This window comes from Temnothorax americanus, unplaced genomic scaffold (genome assembly GCF_048541705.1).
Source record: "Temnothorax americanus isolate GAGA-0224 unplaced genomic scaffold, ASM4854170v1 Scaffold9, whole genome shotgun sequence".
Lineage (NCBI taxonomy): Eukaryota > Metazoa > Arthropoda > Insecta > Hymenoptera > Formicidae > Temnothorax > Temnothorax americanus.
This window is the reverse complement of record NW_027509812.1, coordinates 4,216,627-4,244,046: the sequence shown is the minus strand read 5'-3', so window position 1 is coordinate 4,244,046 and position 27,420 is coordinate 4,216,627. Positions and strand designations below refer to the sequence as shown.

Here is a 27,420-nt window from a genome sequence, read left to right as displayed (position 1 = left end):
AATGATAAAGACGTTCTTCCTGGAGGTAGTCTTCTCTCTTATATATTTTTATTTTGCATTTTAACTACAACTTTTTTTTTGCTTACATTTTGTTATGTTTGTCATGTATATAGTTAGCAACAACGTGTGTAGACTTAAAAGATGAATATATAGTATAACTTTTATAATATAATGGTTATTTATACCTTTTATGATCTTTTAGAGAATATATTTACACAGAATGTATTGTCGCACTTTTGTGCATTTCACAATCACTTGTCTCTCTCAAGAAAAAGTGTTGCAGCCTTTTTGTCTACGATGATATTGTACTCTCCGCACTTCTTTCCACGCATGGATAATTTTTCCAAAGAAAATATTCTCTTCGACAAACGCTTAATTAACGGTCATGTTTCTTATTTTTTAATTGTAACATTTTAAATAGATATAATTTTGTATTTAAAATCTTGCCTGCTAAAGTTTACTTTGAATCATACAAGTAAGGTACACAAATTTATTTATGACATTTGTGAAGCAAAATTCATAAAAATCTATAGATATTTAAAACTAAAAACTTATCACTTTGTCGACATTTTTCATTAAAAAATAGATTTCTGAAAAAATGTGTAAACAAGAAAAGAATGAGATAAACCTGAGACACCCTTATATATCGCGAATGATAAGAAACGTTGCAATTGCGAAGCCGAGAAAGCGGTTCGCTTTTTTTATTATTAATGTATAATCATGTTTACGCGTAAGAATTTCACCCAAGAAAATATAGGTATATATATATATACCTCTATATATTATGGTTAAAAAATTCGTGGGTGTTGTTACCTTTATAATTTGATGATGGAAGGAATCTATACATTGAGATGCAGAATAATTAATTGTTAATCAATCAACGATGGAATAATTCCTATAAAGATAATGAAGGAAAACGTACATAATGATTTGTTATAACGCACAGGACGTGTTAGTAAACGTGCGAAAGATGACGTACGCGGTACGATGTAAATTTTTCATTAATTTCTACTAACCCTGCTAGAACTTTTTACTCATCTTGAGCGTGATTACCGCTACGAACACGAACGAGGATACCGGGTGGATGGGTATTGGGTGTATTCGGTCGTAAGGTGAGATAACGAGCAAAAACGGTTGAAATACAGGCAGGTCGTGACTTAAGGTCAGCCGATTAGAGATGAAATCATACACAGTTACCGGTATAAAAGCTGGCGACGGCCCACCGATCAGACATCGTTCTCCTCTGCTGACTCGCGGAGGTAGTTGTTGATCGAGTTTGAGACATCGAAGGCTGATCGTGATGCTGAAGGAGCTGCTGTTGCTAGCGCTAACAGCGCTATGCATGTCGGATGGATTCCACCTCACTAGCAAGACGGCCGACATGGATTTCCTCCACAAGCAGAAGAAGATCTACGAACTCATGTTCTTCGTCAAGCAAAACACTCTCACCGACACGGAATTCTTCGATATTGGCCGCACGTACGATATCGAGAGCAACATTGACATGTACAAGGACAAGGTGTGCCTAGCTATACTATTCACAATATATATATATATATATATATATATATATATATATAAGCTTAAGCCTGGCTAAAAGAATCTTTCGACGTTTGTAAACAGTTTTTAAACACGCTTAAATGCCTTTAAATCTACGTGCATATATTTGTCTCATAGGTTTTGTAGACAGATATAACGCCGCGGTATGTTCAGAACATCTCACATCTCACATGCTATTTTACGACGTTCATGACTCGCGTTAAGTTCTCTTTCCATTTTCCACAGCTAGTCGTCCAGGAGTTCTTGTACCTGTACAAACACGGTATGATGCTCAGCCGTAATGCCATATACTCGCCATATTACGAGCAACACCGTGAGGAGATGAAGCTCCTCTTCAAGCTTTTCTATCACGCCCAGGACTTTCAGACCTTCTACAAAACCGCCGCTTGGGCACGTCTTTACGTCAACGACGGAGTCTTCACGTCCGCCTTCACCATCGCTGTCTTTTATCGTCCCGACTGCAAGTACATGAGATTACCGGCTCCTTACGAGATCTATCCCACGCTATACTTCGACAGCGCTGTCATCCAGCAGGCTCACGAGATCAAGATGACTCGTGGTAAGTTACCGCGCGCGTAACTAACTAACTAACAACACGATAAGTAACTAACGAACGTCTATCAAGTAAGTTTAGTAAGTACGACGCGCGAGCAACGAACGTCGAGCAGCTCCCGCTGCTTTTATACCGTACTACCACGTTTATCCCACGTTACAGGACTCAGTACCAACGTGGACACCGTCGACAGCTACATGATCTATGCCAACGCGTCCATCTATGCCAACTATAGGGGTAACTTCGTCAAGCCCTCGTTCGACGACGAGTCCAAATTGGACTACTTCATCGAAGACATTGCCTTAAACAGCTTCTACTACTACTTCCGCCAAGTTATGCCATTCTGGCTCGACATGAAGGATTTCGACATTCCAAAGGATTTCCGTGGCAACTACTACCATTTCTTCCACAAGCAACTGTTAGGTCGCTACTATCTGGAACGCATGTCCAACGATCTGGGTGACATCGAAGACTTTGATTGGAACAAACCTTTCTACCCGGGCTACTATTCGAGTTTGATGTACCACAATGGAATCGCCATGCCTCAACGTTCTCGCCACACGAATGTGCCGTTCTATAAATACAAGTATCTGAAGGTGCGACTATTTTTCCGCTCGTCGTTTTACGATGCGTTTTATCCGTCTACCGTCCCGTTTATAAATCTCGCGTGAAACTTTACAGGAGATCGAGGCCCTGGAATTGCGCATAATGAACGCTATCGACCTTGGCTACGCATACGACAAGAACGGCAAGCAGGTCAACATTTACACTCCCGAAGGTTTGAACATCCTCGCCAACCTGATCGAAGGTAACGTGGATTCGTGCAATCGACATTTCTACGGCATGTACGACGCTCTCGCTCGAGACATCCTCGGCTTCAACTTGGACTACAAGGACAAGAACATGGTGATTCCTAGCTCTCTCCAATGCTACAGCACCAGTATGAGAGATCCCGCATTCTACCGTCTATACAAAAGGATCATGACGTATTTCTTCAGGTTCGTACGTGCGATCTTGTTTCGCTTTTTTTCGCGTACCGTCGCACCCCCGGACGCGCACAAGCGCGCGCGAAGCGTTTCAACTTGAAACGTTTTTAAACGCGCCCTTCCTCAACTCGTCGGCCTCTGGTCTCTGTCTCTCTCGTAGGTACAAGAAATACATGCCGTATTATACTCAGAACGACGTGATTCTCCCCGGCGTCAAGTTCGACGCTGTCAACATCGACAAACTGACGACCTACTTCGACACTTGTGACACGTTCATCAATAACGCTCTTTCCGTGGAGAGCTTCAAGGAGGGAATGAAATTACGTGTCAAGGCTCGCCGTCCGTGCCTCAACTACAAGCCATTCGTTTATCGTTTCAACATCAACAGCGACAAAGAGACCAAGGCCGTGCTCAAGATCTTCCTCGGACCTGCCATGGGTGACGTTCACACGGAGAAGGACATATCTTACCTCCAAGAATACTACAAATACTTCGTCGAAATGGACAAGTTTGTTGTAACGCGTAAGTCATATTTCGAATCACGTTTAAGCAATAAAATGCGTTCCTTCTTTTACGTCTCCCTCTGGAGACGCCAAGTTGAGTCGCGACCTCTCTCCACCTCTTTAATTTCAGTGAGACAAGGCGTAAATACTATCGAACGCCGTAGCACCGATTCCGTCTACACCATGCCCGACATGACGTCCAGCGACGTATTCTACAAGAAATTGGAGAAAGCTGTAGGAGGCAGCGAACCGTTTACCTACTACGAGAAACTTTTCGCCTTCCCCGAACGCCTGACTCTGCCTAAGGGTAAACCCGAGGGTATGCGATTCAAGATGTTCTTCTATCTGAGCCCGATCGACGAGACCAAGATCACGACCGTGGACGTGCCGGTCTTCGGCAAGTTTACGCTGGATGGAAAATCATTCGGCTTCCCGCTCGACAGACCGATGCATCCGTGGAAGTTCTTCACGCCAAACATGTTCTTCAAGGATGTACACATCTATCACACGATGGAAAACGATGCGCGTTACAACGATAAATCGATGCACTTCTAGATTGCCGACCTGTTCTAGCTAGCTTATACGAGCTCTAAAGAAGACTTAAACAATAGTTACGTCCCTGAATCTTGTATCACACGAGTGATACAACGTCAAAAGCTTTTCTTCAATAAAGAATGCTGAAAACGTATGCGTTTTGCAAATATATATTATTTCTTTTCGGTTTCCGAGTCTCAAAGAAATGTCCTCTTCAACCGTCCTCATATAGGATGTGTGTTTCACACACATAATCCAGTCCTTGACTTTCTCACAACTTAATCATTTCCCTTTTAACCCGTATCGATCAATTATAAATTATTACATCCATTTTGATTTGAAAGTACGTGCCTTTTAAAAGTATTTGCCTTTTAAATATATTTGATATATATATATATATATATATGTGTATCTCAAACATATTTTTTAAAAACTTGTTTCAACATCTGTGGTTACGAAAATCAATGCTCTTATATTAAAGTTTATTAATTTGAGATGAAAGTAGTGTGAAAATAACTTATAAAGCACCCCGAACTACACATTCGGGATTTCTAAATCAGCGCGTTCTAAAAAAAAATACACACACATATATATATATATATTTTTTTTTTTTAATAATAACACAATGCGTATATATGAGGTCGTTAAAAATAATATATATGTATATGTTAAAACAATCAACAGCCCGTATCAACAACTTTTTAAAAAGTAAATTTGATTGATAAAAATTTATCACGTGTAAAATCAAAGTAAAAAAGATCTGCATAATCTGCATAAATTGATAAGATAATTCGCGTTAAGACAAACGCCTTATTTTTACAGATTCAAATTTTGTATCGGTTAGATCATCCGTATAAAAAAGTGCATAGATATGCAAAATAATAAGAAAATTTTAGTTTCTTACTATACAATAAAGCACGTTAGGCTACAGGGAAGAACACGCTTTAAAAAAGTCATTTTGACAAGTGCATTATTTCACGTTCATTTTTATTTTAAAAGAAAATATTTTATAAAGCGGATTTTTTAAATCTTGCTATAAATTAGATTAGAAAGTTTTCTTGAATACTGATTAGAAATATATAAAGCACAAATATTTTTATAACATATATATAAAAGACACTTATTAATACTATACAGAATATTTATAAAATGACATTACGTATTCTAATTTCTTCTTCTTCTTTTTCGAGAGAGAAACTATACTTTATTACTCTTTTTAATACTTTTTATACTTCCAAAAATGTTATAAATGCCGTAAATTAATTGTTGTGAGCTTAGAATTTGTTTTATGTATAATTTTAGACGTGCGATATATTATATTATGAAAGAATTAAAATCCTGAAAGATTTATTCCTCTGCTTAAAAAAATTATCATTTTAGCTTGAAATAGGTTAATACGTTCTCGATATAAATCAATAAATCTTATAAAAGTAAAAAAATACACACGCGCGCACGCTCGCGCCCGAGTGCCCCGAACATGGATATATGGCCCCGAATTGATTAATCGGCCGCGCGCGCGCGGGGCGCGGGGCCTGTTGTTGGCGGCACGCGGACACGGGCGGCCGTGGTAGTTAACGGAGGCACGGAGGAAGCCGGGCGCGGTTTTATGGTGGCTATGGTCATGAAGCCGTACGAGGTGCGCGAGCCGCGAGACCGACTAAATGACCACGATGACCATGGATCACGGTACGTGCAACATCGACGTCGGCTGCAGCCTGCAGCATCAACATCCAGAGGACCGCGACGCCGACGGTCGCGTGTCGCGTTCACTCGGCCGGCAGTCATCTCCGGTCCTCCGGTCTCCGGTATCACGTGGTATCAATTTAGAGCAGCGCACCAGCGCACCGCGTAACTGTAGAATGGTTCGAGAGAGGAGGAGGAGGGAGAAACCAAAGGCAAAGAGGTGGTGGAAATCGACGCGCGTCTTGCCTCGACGCGCGATCCGAACAAAAAGATGGGACCACGAACCGAGCGATATGTGCGCTACCGCAAGTGATGAACAACCGCATGCACATGTTGGCGTCCTCGAGAGCAAGGATCTCCACCAGCGGGTTCGAATAGGCACGTGTCACGTGTCACGACCGACGGGTCGCCGGGGTCGCGACAAACACGTACGAAGTACGAACATATATGTCGTCGACCGTGCATTATCTTCGTGCACCTATTCCAATATTATCATTATTTACAAAAGTTTTCAAGTTTTGTCTTGCGTTTTTACATTGACATATATGTAGCTTTTTGTCACACGTATTATGTGAAACGTGATTCTCTCTCAGATTCAAGTATTTTTTAAATACAAGAGAGAAATACGTTCTTACCATTTTTCTAAAAGCGGCCGCGCGCGTGCATGCTCGCGTGCTCTTTCTCTGCATCTGTATAATCCGTAAGTATATTCTCCTCTTGCACACAGAATTTCTTATAAAAATCTTTCACAGAATTTATACAGGCACCAGTTAACGAAAAATTTTTATTTCTCCTTTTACTACGTAGTTTTATTTTTGTGATTTAATTAAAAATTGTACTTGCATAAATAATATATTATTAATCGTTAAGTAACGGTTTATATACGTTTCATTATCGAGGAACACTTTATCAAAGCCGAGTTACGTATGCACGTTATATGGTGTATATGTGTATTGTGTATATTTGTTATCATATATATATATATATATATATGTATATATATATATATATATATATATATTTTTTTATGACATATATATTGTGATTTTTAATTAAATCACAAAAATAAAACTACGTAGTAAAAGGAGAAATAAAAATTTTTCGTTAACTGGTGCCTGTATAAAAATTCTGTGAAAGATTTTTATATATATATAGCCATATATATATATATATGGCTATAATTTATTGATTATTAATAATGCAAGTGAGATCTTTGTTTATCATATTTTGATTTTCAATATAACGTTCGCGTGCTTGAAGAGATATTTCATGAGAAAAGTATGACAATGGAATATTATTATTTGTTATATAAATTACCGTTTTGTATACACATATTCCTTTTTTTACGCTAAAGATTTTTATGGTTGCATTTTTTTCAGTCTCGTTGCAAAACTAATCAATAATATAAAGACCAAATAAGTTGAACGAAGTATTTTGACGCAGACTTGGACGCAGACATTTCGGTAGCGTTTGATAAACGAAATATATTTTGACGTTAAAGGAAAGAAAAAGAGCAACGTGTTTTTTTTGTTTTTTTGTTTGAAATAAATAACGCGAAGCGAAGGTGACGAGCAACGACGAATCCCGGATTTCTCGCGTGTCAAAGGGTAGACGATTGTCGATTTTACCAAATAAAGATACGTATTACACAAACAACGGAAAAATTGGTTCGTATCGGTACGCTGGTTACCTAATGGGTCTCATAATCTTGCACTCCGAACTTTTGTATCTTTTTTGGCCGATAGAGAGTATATAAAGGCAAAGACGTGACGAGTAGTGCTGACCGATCCTTCGCGAAGCAAGCACGAGGATGAAAGTGATTGCGTTGCTTTTGGCTGCGGCGTGCCTGGCTCGTGCCACGCAGGTGCCCTCCCACACCGCTGACAAGACATATCTGATCAAGCAGAAGAGCATCTACGAGCTCTTTTGGCACGTCGACCAGCCAACCGTCTACCATCCGGAACTCTACCAAAAGGCGCGCGCCTTCAGCCTCGAAGATAACATCGCTTCTTTCACAGACCAGGTATTTTTATTAGCATGTATAAATAAAAAGAAGTTCGTTTCTCATGTAATCTCTTTTTTTTTTGTATCGAATGAGAAACCGTTAAAATCTCGCACAAGTTTCGCGGTTGACGTTAATAGATGAAACTTTTCTACGACGCCGTATGTTGATTTGTTGTCGTAGGCGGCGGTGACCGAGTTCCTGCAGCGATGGAAACACGGAATGCTCCCACGGGGAGAAGTGTTTTACGGAAGTCATCCTCAGTATTACGAAGAAGCGCGTTGCCTCTTCCGTGTTCTATATTCCGCCAAGGACTTTGACACTTTCTACAATACTGCCGTATGGGCACGCTTCCACGTGAACGAACATATGTACGTATACGTGTTGAGTATCGTCGTGTTACATCGCCCGGATACCAAAAACATCCGTCTGCCCCCGATTTACGAGGTGGTCCCACATTACTTCTTCAACGAGGACGTTTTGCATAAGGCCTATCGTATCGCGATGGGTGATTCGCAGTCAGGTTGGTCACATTAGTCGAGAATCAAATATATATTAACTTTGTGACATAAAATAGTCTTATGGACGAATATAATATCTTTCTTGAGAAAAGAGCTTTCGTCCCATATCTGCTTTCTTAAAAATTATTTAGAACGATCGTCATACATTGTTTAATAACGTTTACCGTCTTCCAATGAGATAAATAAAAAACGCACGGTTATTAATCGTCCGATATCTACTTCTTTCTATCTTGAACACGTTATGAGCAATATAACCGATATCGCGAGCCAAACGTAGAACATTATCTTTCAGATTTAAACGTAGCAAGCCGAACAGCGCGTTATTTTCTGGAAACATATGTTTTATAACGTTTTCTTTTCTCGCGTAAGTTAACGTAGATAGTATAACGCGTAAAAGAAATGGTTAAGTATTAATATTAAAATTCTGATCAAAACTATTTTGCTCGGTAGGTGTGAAGAAGACAGTCGGTGGTGTAGATTATTATTATATTCCTTCCAATTACACCACTTGGTATATGGGTGGAGATGAAGTGTCGGAACAACAAAAATTAAGCTACTTCATTGAAGATATTGGTTTAAATGGTTTCTACTTTGTAACGAATCACGACTTCCCAGTCTGGATGAATAGCGTTCGGTATAATATGCCCCAACACATTCGCGGCGAATTGTATATGTTTAGCCACAAACAAGTGCTGAATCGTTACTATTTGGAAAGACTGTCCAACGATATGGGTGAGATCTCGTATGTCGATGTGAATAAACCTGTCGTTCCTGGTTACTACCCGCGGATGCATCATCACAATGGATTGCCGTTCCCACAACGTCCCGTTGGTTCCGAGGTTCCTCTCCACGCGCACAAACATGTCCAGGTTGGTAAAGCTGCAGTTTCTTCATCAAGAAGGATTATTATCAAGTATCCAAGCCAAACCGTGAAAACTTGTACAAAACGTTGTACAAGTTTTTTTCCGATATGCATCGAGAGACGATTTCCAATATAGGACGATGCCGCGATGTACTTATATTTTCGATCTAGGTGTCTTTAGGTTGTCTCAGTTGTCTGAAACGTTTGTTAACAATAATAGATTGATTAACGTATGACGTGTCTGTGCAACACTGTCCCACAGGCCATACAAGATACCCACACTCGCATATCCGACGCCATCGACAAAGGCTACGTCATTGATGCGCATGGCAAACATATCGACATTTACCACACCGTAGACGGTTTCAACCATCTTGGCAACGCGATACAGGGCAATGCCGATTCCGTCAATCCTGCGTATTATGGACGTTTGGACTATTTATACAGAAAGGTCCTCGGCATGGGCCCGGTCGAGGTCACCAAACACATGGCACGTCCTACCGCTATCGAACTCTTTACCACCAGCTTAAGAGATCCCGTCATCTATGGAATCTACAAGAACATCGTCACTTACTGGATGAGGTACGACGACTCTGCGCAAATCATATACACGGCATAATCCGGCCGATATATATGACTTGAACGTATTTTTATTTAACCGACGCGTATGTATTCTCCCGCAGGTATAAGGAACACTTGCCGAGCTACACGCACGAGGAACTTGCTTTCCCGGGTGTGACGATTGAATCCGTTACCGTTGACAAGCTGTTGACTTTCTTCGACCACTTTGAATCGTTGGTCAGCAATGCCGTATCGGTGCGCAGCCACAAAGAAGCTCAATCCATGGTGATCAAGGCACGTCAGTATCGTCTCAATCACAAGCCTTTTACCTATCACATCACCGTCAACAGCGACAAGACGGTCAAGGCGGTCGTTCGCATCTTCCTTGGACCTAAATACGATGTTCACGGCCACGAATTGGATATGAGCGAGACGTACATGAACTTCATCGAGATGGATCAATGGAACGTTGACCGTTAGTATCCCTTTTGAATATCTCTTTTGCTACGAACGCTTTCCTCGCGTTCGAAACAACTTTTCTCACGCAATCATATTACGTTCGATCTTTTATTTCAAATAGCTTCGTAACCGTTGATTTGGTGTACGCCGTGTAATTACATTTGATTTCGCGTTACAGTGAAACCTGGAACCAACAAGATTGAGCGCGCGAGCTACGAGTCCATCTACGTCGTTCCGGACGAGGTGCCAAGCGAGGTTCTGTACAAGAAGGTGGTGAAAGCTATCGAGGGAGGCGAGACTTTCACTTATCCAGGCCAGCTTTACGGTTTCCCCGACCGTTTGGTACTTCCTAGGGGCAAGAAGGAAGGCATGCCGTTCAAACTCTTTGTGAGCGTTTCGCACTTGGATGAGACGCGAGCCATCAAGGTGACGTCCCCTGTCTGGGGTCCAAGAGTGATGGACTCTCGAGCAATGGGATATCCGCTCGATAGACCGGTTCACACCTTCAACTTCACCGTACCCAACTTCTACACGAGGGACGTTCTGATTTACCATAAGCCGGCGGAAGACGTGAATCTCACCGTATAAAGTTCGTCCGCGTTGCCCCGCTACCGCGCGCATCATCAAATGATAGTTTCGCACTTACATACTTTGTCCACTTATATAGTTATTTAACACGTGCGATCGCCGAAACAACAACTCGGCGCGCGCTGACAAGAAAAGAGATGTACAAATAAGAGAAGAAGTGCGCGTGTACTTAGCGTTTTCCATCATCGAATGTTTTATGTGTAACCCGTTCTGCGCTGCGATAACGCGCATCTGAAATAAATTTAATAGAAACATCCTTTACCATTTATTTCTGTCTTGGCTTTCTCGCGTTTAACGTCTATTCTGGTCGATCCTTTATTCCAGACGCGATCTTCTCTCGTTAGATCTTGATCTATTAGAATAAGAAGGAAGAAAGTTTCAAGTTACATCTCTATTAATATATATATTCTATTCAGTTATACCTCTTATCACAGTTTCTCCTCTGCTTTTTATTTCTACTCAAAGCGATGCATAGATGATGAGAGCAAGAGGACAAAGTTTATAAAAGAGAAAACATGGACGAGCGCGAGGAGGAACGACAAAAAATACAGAAATGAATATTGAACCACGCATCTCCACTGCGTATGCGTACGACGTTATAAATATGACGAACAAAAAATAATTTTTTAAACGTTTGATCGTTCAAGATGTAATATATTGTATGCGCGACAGATAGCGAAGTATGCGATTTATAGCCATTGCAAATACATGATAATAATACACGATAAATAAATTCTTTCAATAGAAATGTGGATTTTGTACTTTTTATGTAAATAATAACGTTCGAAATAACGCGCGCGTGTATTATATTTTACGCGTACAATTATAACGTTAGCATGCATGCAAGAACATGATTGACATATTTACTTCGACAATAATGATAACGTTTATCGGTTGAACGTAGTGCAAACATTTAAACGTCGACATTATTTCCAAAGATCGTTAATCATTATTTTAAAACATATTTTTGATATTTATAAAATAAGTACGTATCATTATTGATCTTATAAAACTAACGATTATTAGATTCGTCAACGGACGCGTTAACGTTAAAAGATTCAACGTTATTTACGTGTCGTTTACCTGCGTGAGTCTTAATGAATGATATATGTATTGTACAAACGTCGAGCGACTAGTACGTTTGCGTTAAAATGTTTAAAAAGCCTAATCGTATGCTCAACGTACAGTATTTTGTGCATCTACTACATATATTTTAGTTTTATGGATTACGTTATTTTTGTATAATATACCGTCGTCAAACGTCCGTGTTAAGAGATACAAATGGTTATGCTTATGCTAACTCAATTATAAACGCAGTCAAGATGGCACAGCGGCGCGGGCTTATTTAGCGCTTATCATGGGTCATAATTAAACGACGACATCTTGAGGATTATTAATTATTCTACGAACGTTCAGATACGACCTTTCGAGACGGCATACTTAATATAATCGCGTATTCTTTTTCCATCATCTAAGCACAGCTGTTGCGCTATCGATCTATTATTGTACAAACGTTTTACCGCCGACCGACGGCTACTGCCGACGCGACGCGTTAATCGTGCTGCATGAACGAAGTGTAGGCATCTCGTGTCTATCGATTTATTTTGATTTATATTATTCATCCGTATATGCAGCAGATTGCGTATCAAGTATATAAAAGAACGTTCTTACGAAAAACGTTCTTGTGGTATAGTTATAATATATACGTACATCTATATAAACGACGAAGTAAAATATATTTAACACGTTATTACTTACGTCGTGACTCCTTTTATTAACGAGTATGTATTAGCTAGAGCATGTATATCACGATGTGAAGATATAAACAGGCTGGCAGGAATATTTCACTATCTTAGCAAAATGGAAAGATAAATATTTATAAAATAATTTAATCTTACAAATAAAAAATTAAAACGTTGTAACGTTGTGATAAATCCAAAAGTTACTAATACGTAAGCGATTTTTTATCAATAAAATGTATCGCGTCTCATGTCAAGTTCTCAAACGTATAGATAGAGTTTGAAAAACAATATTTAAAAAAAAACGTCTATGAGGTCTATAAACGTGTATCGCGCGACATATAGATACTGAAAATGAATGAAATGATGTACTACTTGATGTGTGTACATAAGACACTCTTATAGTTTAGATTTGAGTCAAAAGTCATATGTGATCATGCGTGATTAAAGCACGTTATTTGTAATATATATTTCTATTTGTGCAGTTACACGTAATCTTGCGTTAGTGTATAATCTTATTCCTTAAGGGGACAGTTTTTAAGCATTTTAGCCTGCCGTCGTTCGTGTAAATACGATCCACTGCGATAGAACTTGCGCAAACGTACTCTCGTGTCAGTCGTGTCGATCGATTAGGTGTGTTTGAAGATATATCCCGCGTGATGACCTCTTGCACGAGAACGAATCTTTTTCAGCTTTCCGATTAACGATATATTCGTTTTAACAACGGCGTTTATCTGTTGGCGCGACTGCAAGGCATAACCGCAGTTAACCACAGAGAAATTATTAGTATGACACACACACATATATATGTATGTATATTGGGTGAACCGTTTAACCGCGTTTATTGCCGCCTCTTATTCTTAATCCTCTTCACCGCGGATATGTTGAAACGTAAGAAAGGCTGCATTTATATATTACATCAATTAAGTAGACGTACTGTACCAAATACAACACTCAAGCTATCTTGTCGGAACACACACGGGGAACGAATATCATAACGTAGCAAATAAAAAAAAAAACTAGTCTCTGTCTAAAGGTACGTGAACGTAAGTAAATAGTGAGCGTAACTGCGAGATAAAAAACGGCGACTACGTTTTTATTCATGATCAATATCTATTTGATAATAAAATCGATAGGACGAATACCTAGCATTCAGCTGTCAGTGAGAATGTGTGAGAAATATGTACGAGAGCGAAGAGCTCGCCCCGATCCGATATCGAAAATGATTCGTTCAGTGCCCTTATGACCTATCGATTTGATTGCGCGCTCGACGTAGGTGTATAAAAGTGCGAGCGCGCGGCGTCGAGCGCCATTCAGAATTTTGATCTCGCCGGGCAATGGGCGTTGGAAAAGTTTGGAAAATGAAGTTCCTGGCGATATTGGTCGTCGTTGCGGCCATCAGCTTCAGTCTGGTATCAGCCGACTATAATACCGTCAAGATCGCCGACAAGGAGTTCCTCCTTAAGCAGAAGAAAATCTATAATCTTCTATACTATATCTCGCAACCCTCCCTCGTGAATCCTTCATTGTACGAGGAAGGCCGCTCGTACAATATCGAAGCCAACATAGCGTCGTATACTAATACGGTAAACATGTGTATATAATCGCATCAATAATTATCCTTCGGCACCTTTTAACAAATATTCATCTGGATCCTTTCGAATCGTTTTCCAGGCTGCGGTGAAGAACTTCCTCTATCTATACGAGTACGGCATGCTTCCTCGTGGCGAGCTCAACTCTCTGTACTATCCAAAGCTTCGGGAGGAAACGGAGGCGCTATTTCGCCTATTCTATTATGCCAAGGACTTCGACATTTTCTATAAAACGGCGCTATGGGCGCGCATTTACATCAACGAGATGCAGTTTAGTGAGGCCCTGTATACCGCGGTTATGCTCCGCGACGATACCAAGTTCCTTCAGTTGCCGCCTCCTTATGAAATGTATCCGTACGGATTCTTCAACTCCGAAGTACTCGAGAAGGCGCATCATGCAAAACTCTTCGGTAAACTTGGTAAGTTTCAATCAACGTTGTCCGTTCTTGCTACGTGTTGAAACTAAGTTTGTTCGCAAACTAAACAAAATGTATATGCAACTTTCAAAAAGTCGTGCGCGTTTTTTTATCGTAGATATTATTTTCCATATAACGTTCAAGTTTTTAATTAAATCTTTGGTAAAATTATGGTGAAAAAGGCCGTAACAGTTATTGTCTTAATCTTTACGTAGGTCAAACGTATTGATTTTTTGAATCCGTCGAGCCTTCTAAGATTATAATAAACTTTTGATCGTGTAAAGTTATACACGACAACCGGTTTTCCATCTTTTTTTTTGTGTTTGTTTTCCATTAACATATACTTAGTTACAAAGATTTACGTTAAAAAACGTACCTTTATAGATGTCTAGTACGTCAGTCTATATACCCGTGTATATACCTATATGATTTTAATATTTATATTTGACGTAGATTCGAACAAGTTTGGTGGCTACGACACCTACATCATTCCGGCAAATTATTCCGGATGGTACGTGTCGCGCGATTACGATTTGGAACACAAAATTAATTATTTCACCGAGGATATTGGCTTGAACGCTTTCTACTTCTACTTGCGGCAAGACCATCCGTTCTGGCTAAAGGGCGAAGACGTCGGCTTGCAGAAGAATCGCGGGATAGATTATCTTTACGGCCACAAACAATTGCTGTCCCGTTATTATTTGGAGCGGTTGTCCAACGACATTGGTAGAATTGAAGATTTCGATTGGCACACGGAATTCTACGTCGGATACTATCCGACAATGACCTATCACAACGGATTGCCGATGCCACAGAGACCGTACTGGAGCAAATTCCCCTACTACAAGTACAAGTACATGAAGGTGCGCGGTTTAGCTCTTTATAGCCTTACTATACTACTAAAAGAAGAACGTTGACCGCGTGGGATCGTTATATCTTGCGTTATCTCGTGGCATAGACAGAAAAAATGCTTATTAAGCGTGCTCATTTTATTTTTTGTTTATTTTTTGTTTTTGCTTTTGCTTTTGCTTTTGTCATCCACGACAACTGCAGTGGGCGATACGTGTGCAGCGAGTGGACGATGACGTTTAATCTGTTGCCGCACTTTTAGGAAATAGAAGACATGGAATCTCGAGTATCGGCGGCCATTGACTCCGGATTTGTCTTGGACGCAACTGGCAAAATGATCAACATCTACACACCCGAGGGTCTCAACATCCTTGGCAACATCCTCGAGGGCAACGTGGATTCATGCAATCCCGATTTTTACGGCAGTATCGATCTCTTTGCGAGAAAGATTTTTGGATACAACTTGGAGCCGTCAACTCCCTACCAGATTGTGCCTAGTGCCCTCGAGTTTTATAGCACGTCCATGAGAGATCCCGCATTCTATCGTTTCTACAAAAGAATCGTGTCTTATTATTACAGGTATTACCTACTAGTAAGATAGATAAGATTCTCAGACAAGTGGTTAATCCTATTAAAATGACAACCTTCTTTCAACGCGACAACGATGCGTGCGTTTCAGGTACAAAATGCATCAAAAACCGTACAACAAGAACGAAATCGTCTATCCCGAATTGAAGATCGAGTCCTTCGTCGTAGACAAGTTAATTACCTATTTTGATCAGTTCGACACCTCGATCAACAACGGTTTGACGATCGATGACGCGAAGGAGGCTGAGAGCACGTTGATCAAAATTCGCCAATATCGTCTCAATCACAAACCGTTCAGCTTCCATCTCGCTATCAACGCCGAGAAATCTACGAAAGCCGTGATACGCATTTTCCTCGGACCAAAGTATGACATTCATCACAAACTGTTGGATTTCGCTGAATACGCGAAATACTTTTATGAAATGGACAACTGGATGGTCGATCGTTAGTATCTTGAGATTTACGTCCTTCGTGCTATGTATACGATCGAACTTGCGTCCTGTATACATATATGTATAGATAAGAAAAAAAAAGGTTTTAATTCAATCCTTTCTGTTACGTTATACAGTGAACGCCGGTGCGAACAAGATTGTTCGAAACAGTCAAGATTGCTTCTTCGCTATACCCGATCCGGAGCCGAGCGAGATCGTATACAAGAAAGTGCTCAAGGCTTTGGACAGTTCCGATTCCTTCTCGTATGCGGAAAGAATCTACGGATTCCCTGAGCGGCTGCTCTTGCCCAAGGGCAAAAAGGAGGGTATGCCGTTTCAGATCTTCGTGTACGTCAACCCGGTCGAAGGAGAACCGATCCCTTACATGTCTCGCGTCTTTGGTGGTTACAAATTCGATAACAAGCCGTACGGATTCCCCCTGGACAAACCTGTTTCCACGTTCCGCTACGATGGATCTAACATGCTGTTGAAAGACATTATGATTTATCACAAAGACGAGACAGAGTTGAATGTCACTTATTAATCGCTATTTACGTTAAATATTATCTCATTATTTGATTCAATATATAACCACGGTCGATATTCTAAACGACAACGTGTCGAAATAAAGTACGTATGTATATTTTGTATAATTTACACTGAAGACGTTTATCAACACAAACACGTATTAACACGTATTCGCACGATTAAAAACATAAAAACGTTCCATTCGCGATTAATTAATGACGTCTATTCTTTCGTTTCGTTGACTTGTGTGCTCGGATAAGAGTTCACCATTTAGTTTTGATACGAAATCATAAATAGAAAATAAAAACACGTGCTTTTTATAAGTAACACACGAAGATTCTTTATACAGTATACGTTGTCGTTTTAAAATCCATTTCCTCTCAAACAAAATTCAATACCAAAAAATATATTGTAGGAACGTTTTGCCTTATTTCTTGCAACGGATTATTCCCGTTGTACAGCTACATCGCGATTTCGGTCGTACTCTGTATTATATATTCGTGGTCTTTAACGGACGGCGGCGGCGGGCTGAATACCGAAGTCCGTTCCTCTACCGTACGACGCGGACGGTCAAATACATGCGGTCAAGGTGAAGGTAAGTTGGCTCCTTGAGCGGCGCGATGAGGGTGACGAGAACGTCAGTTTTGCTATGACCGTTGGCTGTGGTAGACAGGCCCGACCGGCTCGCGAGATAGTCTTGAGAAACTCTTAATAGCCGCGCGGCTCGTGCAAAACGGAGCGTTCTTTCTTCTTCGATCTTTATAGTGCGGATTAACACGCCATGGAATTTCGCACATTTGTCGTAAGTTACGAATATTATTTTTATCATCTACTCTTTACGATCATCGTCAGATTAAACGACGCTGCGTGGCGTGCCTCAACTCCATCTTTGGACACGCATCTTTGACAACGTTAAGAGCACGGTTTTCTCAACAAAAACTTGACACGTAGGCTGATCAATATTACTTCTAACTTTTTATTATCCATAATTCGAAATAAAAGGTAAAATAAAAAAAGGTAACTCTGACAAAGAAAAATTTACTTAATAAATTAAATAAAGAAGATTTTAATCTACATATTTTCAAAGCTAAAGTTTATTGTGTAGTGTAAATAATTCATAGATTCTCAAACACTTCGGGTTATTTAAGAGAATCTGCGGGTAAAAGCAAGAAAAATATAAAAAAGTCAGTTGTATATATGAGAACGACGTATAAAAAATTTAATGCGACATGAAAAATTCTCGGTGCGTTATTCCAAAACTAAAAATAAAAATGAAAGAAACACGTATCAACGCGTCTCATATATGATCGTCATTGTGCTATTATTATTACGCAATATTCGAGGGAGTTTTCTGTGAAAACAGGTAAAAACGTACCAAAGGCCCGTTAATGCAAATACGTCACAGCGTCAGAAATAAACCAAAATGACAACTTTTTTGAGTCGCGTTATTCTTGAAGCAAACTCGCGACGGATAACGTCAGCAATCTACGGCCATGTCCCGCTAAATAAATCGAGTCTACCGTTTCTGTCGATACCGGTTCGGAGACGTCATTGTCCTAGTAACTGTATCGGCACTTCCTAACGCTCGGATCTACCGCAAGAAAGTAGAACGGACATCCACCTTTTGCAACGGGAAGACGTCTTACGTTAAAAAATCGTCAACGTCCATCGATTTTACACGGTAGTTTAATCAGAGACTCACTATAGTTATAATAATTACATCTTCCTATACGCCGCGAGTATGCGCTGGAAGTAAACCGGGCTCGCGCGCGCGCACGTTACGCGTCAATCAGATACGAAAGTTAATGACAGACAAAATATGAATGATTCTATGGATAGATGTTGCCGATAATATTCGTTCGCCACGCGACGAGAAATCGACAGAAGCTCTTTCCTATCTTCCTATAAGTGAGACGCGAGCGTTTATTGAGTGCGGTGCCGTGCCGTTGCGCAAGATTGGTCTCGCGTAGTTTATCATTTTATCATACATATCTACGATACTTGAACCAATGGTTCCTGCTTCTTAGCGTGCGAGTGAGAAGGAAAACGCAGTAGATTATTATTTGCTATGCGAACGTCTTTCTCAGCCTTAAAAAACGTAATAGCGAAACTGGCAACGCGCGCGGACACCAGGGTGTGTGATAAGCTACATATACTTTAGGGATGTCTCGGAGAGTTGAGAAAAACATATGCGAGCATGTGTGTATACCTTGATATTTTTCCTCCGAGTTCGTGGCCCCTGAATGTGTAAAAGAAGCGTCGTCAGTAAAACGGTATAATGCCTCGGTTAGTAGGACAACACGCTCGAGTAACACGCACGTTATAAAATAGGCTGAACAGCCCGCAGCGAGAAGCGTGGACCGTGTACCGTTAGCATCGTACGCATACCTCGGTAACTACGAGGGAATATCTCGTAATCATCGCCGGTGCCGACGCGCGACCTGTAACGTAATACCTGTTAGCCGTTATCCACTTGGTATTCATTTATGTAAAAAAAGATTGACGTAGCGGAAAGATGAAGAAAATCAAAAAAGGCGTGCGTGGTACACGTAGGTATACGTCATTTTTCGTCTCGTTTCTTACACGTAGAAGAACGTACGTCAAGTTCAACGTAGAGAGCTATAGGTATATTATTGACGTCTTCAGACGTCTTCAGACGTTTCTTCAGAACGTATCTCGGCTAATGTAATTTTTCGCGAGATATACGTAGAATACGTAATCTTATTAAAGAGCAGACTAAACTTTTCGAACGGAAAAGCGAGAAATCGTTGCACGTTAATACATATACGTATCTATGCTCAACCACGTTAATGTACACATCAGTTTTTCTTTCGTAAAAAACAAGATATTATCGTTTACTTAGATGATACTCTTGTGTGCATCGTCGTATTCGGCCGAAGAGAAGTCCAAAAATACTAAACCGGTTGCTAACGACGAGTCCACGCGAACGGAAGAACCTCCGGAGGGATATTACGCGTTCGTCGAGTCGCCGAACGCGGAACCACCCAGAGTTCGACCACCGCCCTACATTGACAGCGACAAAGAATGTTACGGTAGGTCCGAAATGCGACGATAGTACGAGAAGCAAAGCGCGACCTAAGACTAAAACTACGTACTAACAAAAACCGTTACATCTCGGCTTCGATATTCTTTTATAATATCGTACGCGAGCGTTTAACGTTTCGCCTGCTATAATTTACAAGAGAGTTTTGTTCCCGTATATTTATTTGTCGCCGTCGCGGTCAAGTTCTACGAATAGTTGAATATCTGTATTTTTTTTAATAACGAAGAACGCATAGAAAGGCGACACGGACTTGAACCTCAGCACTCTGATTCTCGATACTGCGAGAGTCAACGTTTTATTATCGTGTTTTCTTATTATGTATATAGGTAGCGACAAGCATGGAAAAGGCGTTGTTTCGATACATAATATCTGCGGAGATTTGAACAAAGGCTATATTCCACGGAATCCGATGAACCACGCGGTAAATGGCTCGTCGTATCCTTTGTAAGTAAAAAATAAATCAAGTAACGTTAGAAGAGATCAGTACTTTAAACGATCTTATTTAATTAACACGTTAATAATAAACGTTTTTTCGCAGCGCACTGATAAAGAATCATACTCTCAAGTTCCTCAGTAAGGCATTACCGATTCTCAAGGCTGACGATTCGCTGCCAAAGGTCGCCAAAGTGCATTCATTGTCGCAAACGTCGTAAGTAGTCCAAAACATTTTCACGACGGATATACCAACGGCATCGTTGTCCATAAATTAAGTTTCAACGTAGGCATATGTCGTCTTCATCGTTCTTATATTTCTGTCGTCGTTTCACTCAATTTTTTAAATAAAACGCGATACATGATATATTGTTTTTTTTTTTTTTTATAAGTAACGACTACAACATTTATTATGTACAATATTAACGTTTTGTCTTACCATACGACCGGATGCCGGTCAAATCAGAGCTAATAATCTCTCCTCGTAGTGTTGACACAGACGACGAAGAAAAACATGGTAGAAGCAAAAGATCTAGTCCATTGGATTCGATTTTACCCACAGACTCCAATCGAAATGGTCGCAAGTTTTGCGAAAACGGTAGCGGAGTGTAAGTATCGTTCACTGTTTCAAAAGTTTCAACGTTCAACGTTCGCGCATGCAAATTAACGTCGCACGATTAGAGAATCAGGCATAACGGACTCGTTTATATTTGCGGCGTTTTTAAGGAACACAACATTACGCGAGTAGTACGAAGTAACGAGGGATCGACAGTATTTAACGTATATACATGAGTTTTTGAAACGGGAGCTTCCATCTTAGTAGTAATTAATAATGTGTTGTTTCTCTTTATCCTGACAAACAGAGTGTGCATGTTGTATAAAGCGATCCAAGGCGAGCCGATCGCCGCGTCAGCCGCGGCCATCGAACGCCGGGATGAACCTTCGTCCGTGACGTCCGATTATCGTCGAGGAGAACGCGTGCCACCGCAGGAGAAAACGGAGTATACGGGCCCGCCGACGCCGTGTCCAGCCAAAGTCGAGTACGCGACTCCGGTCTTCGCCAAGAATTACCAAGGTGTCTGGAGATACGTGGTGCAGATACCTTACGAAGGTTACTTTACGCAGACGATCGAGCTCACCAGATGCATGTAGGATCGTCCTTCGGATCGTCCTTAATTCGCGTTGCAGACGTCGCAGCACGAACCGCGCGCGCTTAAAGTTCAAGGTTTACGTAAGGGTAGTATTACGCGTTAGACGTGTAAAAGTCCTCGTTGTTGCGTTGCAGGCAATCGAGATGCCATTACTTGGATGGTGGATGCTTATCGTCGCCGAGATGGACGAGTCTATTGGTCGCCGAAATATTTTACCCAGACACGTTCCTAGAGGAGACGCAAGCGACTGCTCCCGGCGCTAGTCGCGGCGCTGGTACTCGAGATCCTGTTGCCGGGTCGCCACCACCGGTTCACGATTTTCAAAATTATCAGCAATATTTGCAGAAACGCGCGAGCACGGGAGAGGCGCGTAACAGTGGTGGTAACAGTGCTCAGCAACATCACTGTGACGGTGTAGACGAAATGGGTTGCTTCCAAGTAAGAGCTAACGCTTCACCTTTTTTATCTCGCATCTCGCTTACGCTACGCTCTCTTCGTATCGAGTACGCGAGCATCACTTTTTACAAAGCACAAACGTGTTTTCAAAACTTATATATAGTTTCTTTTTTACGTGTTCTCTGCGGCCGGCGCGGCATCGACTTTTGTACATATCTCATGTTATAAAATGTCATAAAAGTGACGCAAAAATCTTTAGTAGCGCACGTCATTTCTTGTATCTTTGTTCGCCTCTCTTTTAGGTACGGCTATATTACGACTGGTTCTTGGTACCGGGAAGCTGTAAATGCTGGCGGCCGGATTACTTCACGCGATACGTCCGTCGCAGCGGTTCCAACGTCGAATTATGATGAGTTTCGCACAAGGATATGTCGTTTGCATCCCGCGAAAATATCACGTCGCTTTACAAGCGATCACTTTAATCGTCGCTAGATGAGCGTGTACCAAGTTGGAGCGCGTTACTCAAGTCATTTCAACGATCGCGCATAGTCAAACCGTGGCATATCTGCTTATGCGACATCTTTTTCGCTCATGCGTTATAGGCGCCGTTGACACGTATATTCGCGTATTAGTTTCTTTATCACACGTAAGTGTGGTACGTTGTATAGCATTACACACGAGTTAAGCTATAAAATCGACGACATTTGCGCGACATCTTTGATCCTTGACGTAACCCGTTGTCGTCATAACACAATGGACATGTATCGGCTCAGGTTTAACCATACGAAAAAATATGACGTTTATACATTATACATTACGTAGACTAACGAAAAGAAGAACGTGAAGAGGCAACATGACAAATAACGAGAAAAAAATATTGTGATACAAAAAAGTATTATTTCCAGATATACGGCTAAAAGAACGAATGGTTTCAGACATAGAAATGTAAACTCTTATCTCTTTTTCGACTGCCTATTAACGTGATACACAAACGTATCATCTGTACGCGCATTTTCAGTTATAAGAGTAACGTTGAATAATATTTTATTACGTGTTTCATCAATATTTTATTGCAGTGCTACAGTGATACGTATTGTAGTATTCAACATTAAAATAATACGTATTATCAACGTATCATCAAATCAATGTGTGTGTATGTGTGTGCGTGTGTGTGTGGCATTATAATAATTATTATTATATTACACTATTATTTTTTCGCGCGCGTGCCGATGCGTACACACACGCACACGCAAGCGCAAGCACGTGAAAAAAACACACACATATATAGTAAATATATATAAATTATAACAACTATTACGTAAATAAAAAAAAATAATTTTTCTCTTGTTTAACGTATTTCTTTGATAACACGTAACAGATTATTCAGTTACAAAAATAGTCACAAACGTATAAAGCTATATTCATAATCGTGGCAAAGAAATAAAATATATCACGTGAAACAATGTTATATGTATCAGTTATAATATACAACGTATTTGCTGTTTTCTTTTCCTCACGACGATAAAAAGCCAATACACGTGTAGCATTGACTAATATTGTTAACCATGTATATTCTAAAAAAATACGTCGATAGATTACGTTTATATCTCAAATGATAGACGTATAATATCAAAGAAACATAACCAACGAAACACGACGTTCATTAATAAACACGGACTTTTATTTTCATTACGTTCGTAACGTTACATATGTATGTTATACGTGAACTATTTCAAAAAGATAGATGTTTCGAATCTTCTTCTTTCACTTAACATTTTAAAGATTACGCGACTACGACTCACGCTATGGCACATACGTGCTTCTAGAAACGTAAAATACGTACACGAATACCGCAGTTCTACCTCGTAGAACTGTTTCAGTATCGTGCGTGATACACGTTGTTATTCTTCATCAAATACCTTTTTATATATCTCACGTTCAATGACTAGATTAAAGTCGATCCATAATGGAACATTTTTTTTCTAAACGATAAGTACACGGTATAATACGAAGTGATAATAAAAAAGTCAAGCAAGCGAGAGTACGTCGCATCTGAGAATAAATGCAAACGAGGAACGTAAGAATAAAAAGTCGTACGCGGCACTTTCAAAGAGAGAGTTCTTTATAAATCTCACGAGTTCATTCACCGTATGTATATATGTATATCCAAATATACACATATACGCAACACGCATGAAAAGACTAATATTGTTAGAACGGTTGTTATGTTTCGCGCAACGACTTAGGCTTATATCTTTGACGTCGATTTGGTATATTACGTACACGAGTTTTTATAGCAACGAACATATCGCGTCGTTCGGTTTTATAAAATAAACGTTTGCACGGAACACGTACTATATTGTTCGTCATCATTTTCAAGACATTCTCACATCTAAACTTAAATATTTTCACCGAATATCGTCGTGTTATTCTCACAACATTTGTGACATCGTCGTACACAATGTCGCGCCACGACACACCTTTGATATCCTACCTAAGCTTTATTCGTTCGTCGTTATTTTTTATATTACGTTAGTTGTTATAAATGCACATGTCACCCACGTGTACGTGTAAAATCTTAAAATCTGAAGAAGCACCATATTTTATGTACATAATGTAAACGGACACGTGTTTCACTACACTCTTATTTACAAGAAGAAAGCACGTGCAACAAACGTAAACGCGTATGTATCGCGACCTAAATGTATGTCTCCTAAACGTCTTTACGCGTCACACATTTTCTTTCTTGAACAAATATACATTACGTTAAAGAAATACCTTGTATCCACGAGCTGAGATCGCTGGTATCTTCGCAACTAAGACTCAACGCGTGCTTCTCACTTTGTTTGGTGCCCAATAGTACGTCAGCCGCTGTTCGACCAGTCAAGTACGCCCCGTGTACCGTACTATAGAACGAGGAATGGGTATGTTCGCCCGCAAATGCCACCAAAATTTTTACCGTTTCGTCAGTCTCGTTTTCCGTTTTCTCCTGAACCAACGGCTCGGCCAAACTCCTGATATCCAGTTGACTCGCTCCGACAGCCATCGCGGTGTAAGAACCTCGCGTATAAGGTTGAGAATGCCACGTGGTGCGCAAACAGTTCTTCGGAGTCGGTACGAAAGGATCATTGAGGAATCGCCGTAGGATCGTTGTGCACACTTCTGCCACCTCAGTGGTGCTCAGTTTTTCCATGTACTCCGCCGCACGACCAGATATCCAACCGAGCAGCAACGTGTCCGAGATCTTGATGAACGAATATATCTTCCTGAACCAGGTCTTGCTGATATCCCGCTTCTCCGTCTCGGATACGCGCTCGTCATCCCAGAGGAGCATCACTTCCGATACACCGGGATTTAGGAAAGGTCGTTCGTATTCGAGAAATATTTTATTCACTGTACCGAACATCAGTCTGTTTATCGCTTCGAGTTTGTATGCGGGCAACGACGGTTCGAACATATCCTGAGCTGTCCGTTTTAAAACGCCTAAAGGTAACGTACATATCACATGCTCCGCGGTGATCGTCTTTCCATTTTCACATTGTACTTCTATAAGGCTCGTCGTCGCGTTATAAACAGCGTTTTCCGTACGACCGACATCGTCTTGGCGACACTTTTGTTTTTGCCATCTAAAATAACGTGACGAACGTTAATATTACAGTATTACATATAAGTATATTGAGATGCCGTGTCTCGCTCCTCGAATATAAATATTTATTGTAAATTATAACGTTACCTAATCTTTGTTACGGCATGCTTGGTAAGAATACGGTCCTTTGGTATATGTTTCGAAACTGGCTCCAATATAACGCTATACCCGTTCGGAAGACTGATATTGCCACCTTGAAGCTCGTCGTAGGAGCCCATTTCCAGGAGATCCACGTCGTCCATACTGTCGCAGCCTGTGACGCAGGTTTCTCTCTTGAGTAAACAGTCAAAGATCAGTTGTCTTACTCTTCGTTGCTCAGGTGGCAAAGACGACAAATAAATCTCTGCTTCCAGGGCGATGTGCGCTCCCACGCTGGTTATACCATCCGGTGGACTATACGTGCTTAAGAAGTATTCTTCGCATCGTCGCAAAAAGCATACGTAAGCCTCATAAATCTCTCGCAACACGGGAAATGGCAACTGTTTCCCATCTTCCAATGCTGCTACTACTTTGTGAGGTTTCGGCACGTGTACAATGTCTATTAAACCATTCGCCCGCGCCAACTCAAACATGGGATTACCTAATACTCCATGAATCCAGTTTGCTCCTAACTCAACTTTTTCCGTGCCTAGATAAGATAGACGGGGAAAAAAAAACTTATATTCTGTATACTGTGACAGTCTTTTATCATTTTCTTAAAATAATGGTAGGCAGTAACATCTCTCATTGTACTTGTATACAGAGAAAATGAATGTTGCTTACAGTCTGTTGTTTCAGCGTTAAATAAACGTATTTTATATATTATAAAAATAATAAAATATACACGTGTGATGAAAAGACTTTTCACCAAAAGCGTGACAACGACATTTTCTTTTTTTAAGTTTACCAACGGTACAAACGAATATCGTTTCCTGTTTACACATAAGATTGTATATTCAGATCACGGCCCTACAAAATCCATCGAAATATATTTACTTCAAAAGCTCATCCTATAAGTAACGAAATAGGTATATCTTGTAAAAGTACTGATTTTATTCCGTCTTTCATCTTCTCTATCGTCACACATATATATATTTATATATATAGATATATAATTGACAAGACGTTGTACATATTGAAATGTTATGAAAAAAAGTAAGCATTGATTTTAAATCTCCTAATGTATTACTGCTATAATTATAGACTCGGTCACTTTAACTTTAACTTTCGATTATATCACCGAGCAAATAACGTTAGAAGCGAGTTAAAGTTAAACTCTTTGTCACAAGATAAGAAGAGGTTAGGCTAATCGTACCGAGTTGCACCGCGATGATTCGTCCACCTATACGTCCGCGCGCTTCGACTATGAGAAAATCCGTCTCGTTGTTCTTCAATAAATGAGTCGCCGCCGACAATCCAGCCATACCGGCACCAATAATCAAGATCTTACACGACGGTCGGTCATCCTCCGACGTATTCGTAGATTCCGCCATGTTCGTTACATATGAACGATAATCAACATTCGGCATTCGGCATTCGGCATTCGGCTGTCAGGCGGTTCAGGGTTCAGGCTCGTGTCACAGCTCACAGGGGGCCCGATTATCTAACGAGAAACGTATGCGTAAACTCTGCTCTAACAGAAAAGCTGCAAGCTTATTAACTAAAAACTGTGCGATAGCCACGCACGTTGCAGCCTTTCTGTTAGAGCAGAGTTTGCGCATACGTTTCTCGTAATGCCCGGTGTCCACGATGCAAGAACTTGGTCCAAGTTTTAGTTTAAGCCAATGAAACTGCTGC

General features: G+C 40.5%; 5 protein-coding genes across 8 annotated transcripts; 4 read left to right on the top strand and 1 right to left on the bottom strand.

The window, feature by feature from the left end:
• Window positions 1-220: 220 nt before the first annotated feature.
• On the top strand, window positions 221-6,198 carry Hex70c (hexamerin 70c). Its single transcript, XM_077425083.1, has 7 exons — window positions 221-1,112; window positions 1,194-1,519; window positions 1,786-2,119; window positions 2,276-2,709; window positions 2,795-3,111; window positions 3,260-3,621; window positions 3,733-6,198. The coding sequence occupies exons 2-7, from the start codon at window positions 1,301-1,303 to the stop codon at window positions 4,155-4,157; spliced, it is 2,091 nt and encodes a 696-aa protein (XP_077281209.1). The 5' UTR covers window positions 221-1,112; window positions 1,194-1,300; the 3' UTR covers window positions 4,158-6,198.
• A 1,114-nt stretch (window positions 6,199-7,312) lies between these two features.
• Hex70b (hexamerin 70b) lies at window positions 7,313-11,080 on the top strand. The gene is made up of 6 exons (XM_077425086.1): window positions 7,313-7,842; window positions 8,005-8,344; window positions 8,793-9,211; window positions 9,467-9,786; window positions 9,888-10,240; window positions 10,403-11,080. The coding sequence occupies exons 1-6, from the start codon at window positions 7,630-7,632 to the stop codon at window positions 10,810-10,812; spliced, it is 2,055 nt and encodes a 684-aa protein (XP_077281212.1). The 5' UTR covers window positions 7,313-7,629; the 3' UTR covers window positions 10,813-11,080.
• A 2,777-nt stretch (window positions 11,081-13,857) lies between these two features.
• Window positions 13,858-17,282, top strand: Hex70a (hexamerin 70a). Its single transcript, XM_077425084.1, has 6 exons — window positions 13,858-14,137; window positions 14,226-14,562; window positions 15,013-15,422; window positions 15,671-15,987; window positions 16,088-16,440; window positions 16,565-17,282. The coding sequence occupies exons 1-6, from the start codon at window positions 13,889-13,891 to the stop codon at window positions 16,969-16,971; spliced, it is 2,073 nt and encodes a 690-aa protein (XP_077281210.1). The 5' UTR covers window positions 13,858-13,888; the 3' UTR covers window positions 16,972-17,282.
• Window positions 17,283-17,434: 152 nt separating this feature from the next.
• Spz6 (Spaetzle domain-containing protein 6) lies at window positions 17,435-24,517 on the top strand. 4 transcript variants are annotated; one of them, XM_077425099.1, is made up of 8 exons: window positions 17,435-17,757; window positions 19,819-20,012; window positions 20,350-20,463; window positions 20,558-20,668; window positions 20,940-21,059; window positions 21,315-21,599; window positions 21,737-22,040; window positions 22,301-24,517. In XM_077425099.1, exons 1-8 carry the CDS (start codon window positions 17,737-17,739, stop codon window positions 22,406-22,408), a joined length of 1,257 nt encoding a protein of 418 aa, XP_077281225.1. In that variant the 5' UTR covers window positions 17,435-17,736; the 3' UTR covers window positions 22,409-24,517. The 4 variants fall into 4 exon arrangements, with proteins under 4 accessions (XP_077281225.1, XP_077281222.1, XP_077281223.1 ...); XM_077425096.1 differs by lacking the exon at window positions 22,301-24,517 and having other exon boundaries at window positions 21,737-22,227; XM_077425097.1 differs by lacking the exons at window positions 17,435-17,757; window positions 22,301-24,517 and adding an exon at window positions 19,322-19,504 and having other exon boundaries at window positions 21,737-22,227.
• On the bottom strand, window positions 19,054-27,326 carry LOC143907947 (peroxisomal N(1)-acetyl-spermine/spermidine oxidase). The gene is made up of 4 exons (XM_077425091.1): window positions 26,939-27,326; window positions 25,732-26,272; window positions 24,777-25,624; window positions 19,054-19,396 (listed from the first exon to the last, which is right to left on the bottom strand). The coding sequence occupies exons 1-4, from the start codon at window positions 27,150-27,152 to the stop codon at window positions 19,326-19,328; spliced, it is 1,674 nt and encodes a 557-aa protein (XP_077281217.1). The 5' UTR covers window positions 27,153-27,326; the 3' UTR covers window positions 19,054-19,325.
• Between the last annotated feature and the right edge of the window lie 94 nt (window positions 27,327-27,420).

Bases quoted from the DNA above. Each gene is read 5' to 3' on its own strand.
- Spz6 (XM_077425096.1), top strand. From the start codon at position 17,737: ATGGAATTTCGCACATTTGTC. The intron at 20,464-20,557 runs GTAAGTAAAAAA...GTTTTTTCGCAG, and splicing joins AATGGCTCGTCGTATCCTTT to CGCACTGATAAAGAATCATA. The intron at 21,600-21,736 runs GTAGGATCGTCC...GTTGCGTTGCAG, and splicing joins ATCGAGCTCACCAGATGCAT to GCAATCGAGATGCCATTACT.
- Hex70a (XM_077425084.1), top strand. From the start codon at position 13,889: ATGGGCGTTGGAAAAGTTTGGAAAATGAAGTTCCTGGCGATATTGGTC. The intron at 14,138-14,225 runs GTAAACATGTGT...ATCGTTTTCCAG, and splicing joins TAGCGTCGTATACTAATACG to GCTGCGGTGAAGAACTTCCT. The intron at 14,563-15,012 runs GTAAGTTTCAAT...TATTTGACGTAG, and splicing joins AAAACTCTTCGGTAAACTTG to ATTCGAACAAGTTTGGTGGC.
- Hex70c (XM_077425083.1), top strand. From the start codon at position 1,301: ATGCTGAAGGAGCTGCTGTTGCTAGCGCTAACAGCGCTATGCATGTCG. The intron at 1,520-1,785 runs GTGTGCCTAGCT...CATTTTCCACAG, and splicing joins TTGACATGTACAAGGACAAG to CTAGTCGTCCAGGAGTTCTT. The intron at 2,120-2,275 runs GTAAGTTACCGC...CCCACGTTACAG, and splicing joins CGAGATCAAGATGACTCGTG to GACTCAGTACCAACGTGGAC.
- LOC143907947 (XM_077425091.1), bottom strand. From the start codon at position 27,152: ATGCCGAATGTTGATTATCGTTCATATGTAACGAACATGGCGGAATCT. The intron at 26,273-26,938 runs GTACGATTAGCC...TATCTTATCTAG, and splicing joins AATCATCGCGGTGCAACTCG to GCACGGAAAAAGTTGAGTTA. The intron at 19,397-24,776 runs GTATTTCTTTAA...ATTACGTTACAG, and splicing joins TCTCAGCTCGTGGATACAAG to GTCGCGCGTCGGCACCGGCG.
- Hex70b (XM_077425086.1), top strand. From the start codon at position 7,630: ATGAAAGTGATTGCGTTGCTTTTGGCTGCGGCGTGCCTGGCTCGTGCC. The intron at 8,345-8,792 runs GTTGGTCACATT...TTTGCTCGGTAG, and splicing joins GATGGGTGATTCGCAGTCAG to GTGTGAAGAAGACAGTCGGT. The intron at 9,212-9,466 runs GTTGGTAAAGCT...ACTGTCCCACAG, and splicing joins ACGCGCACAAACATGTCCAG to GCCATACAAGATACCCACAC.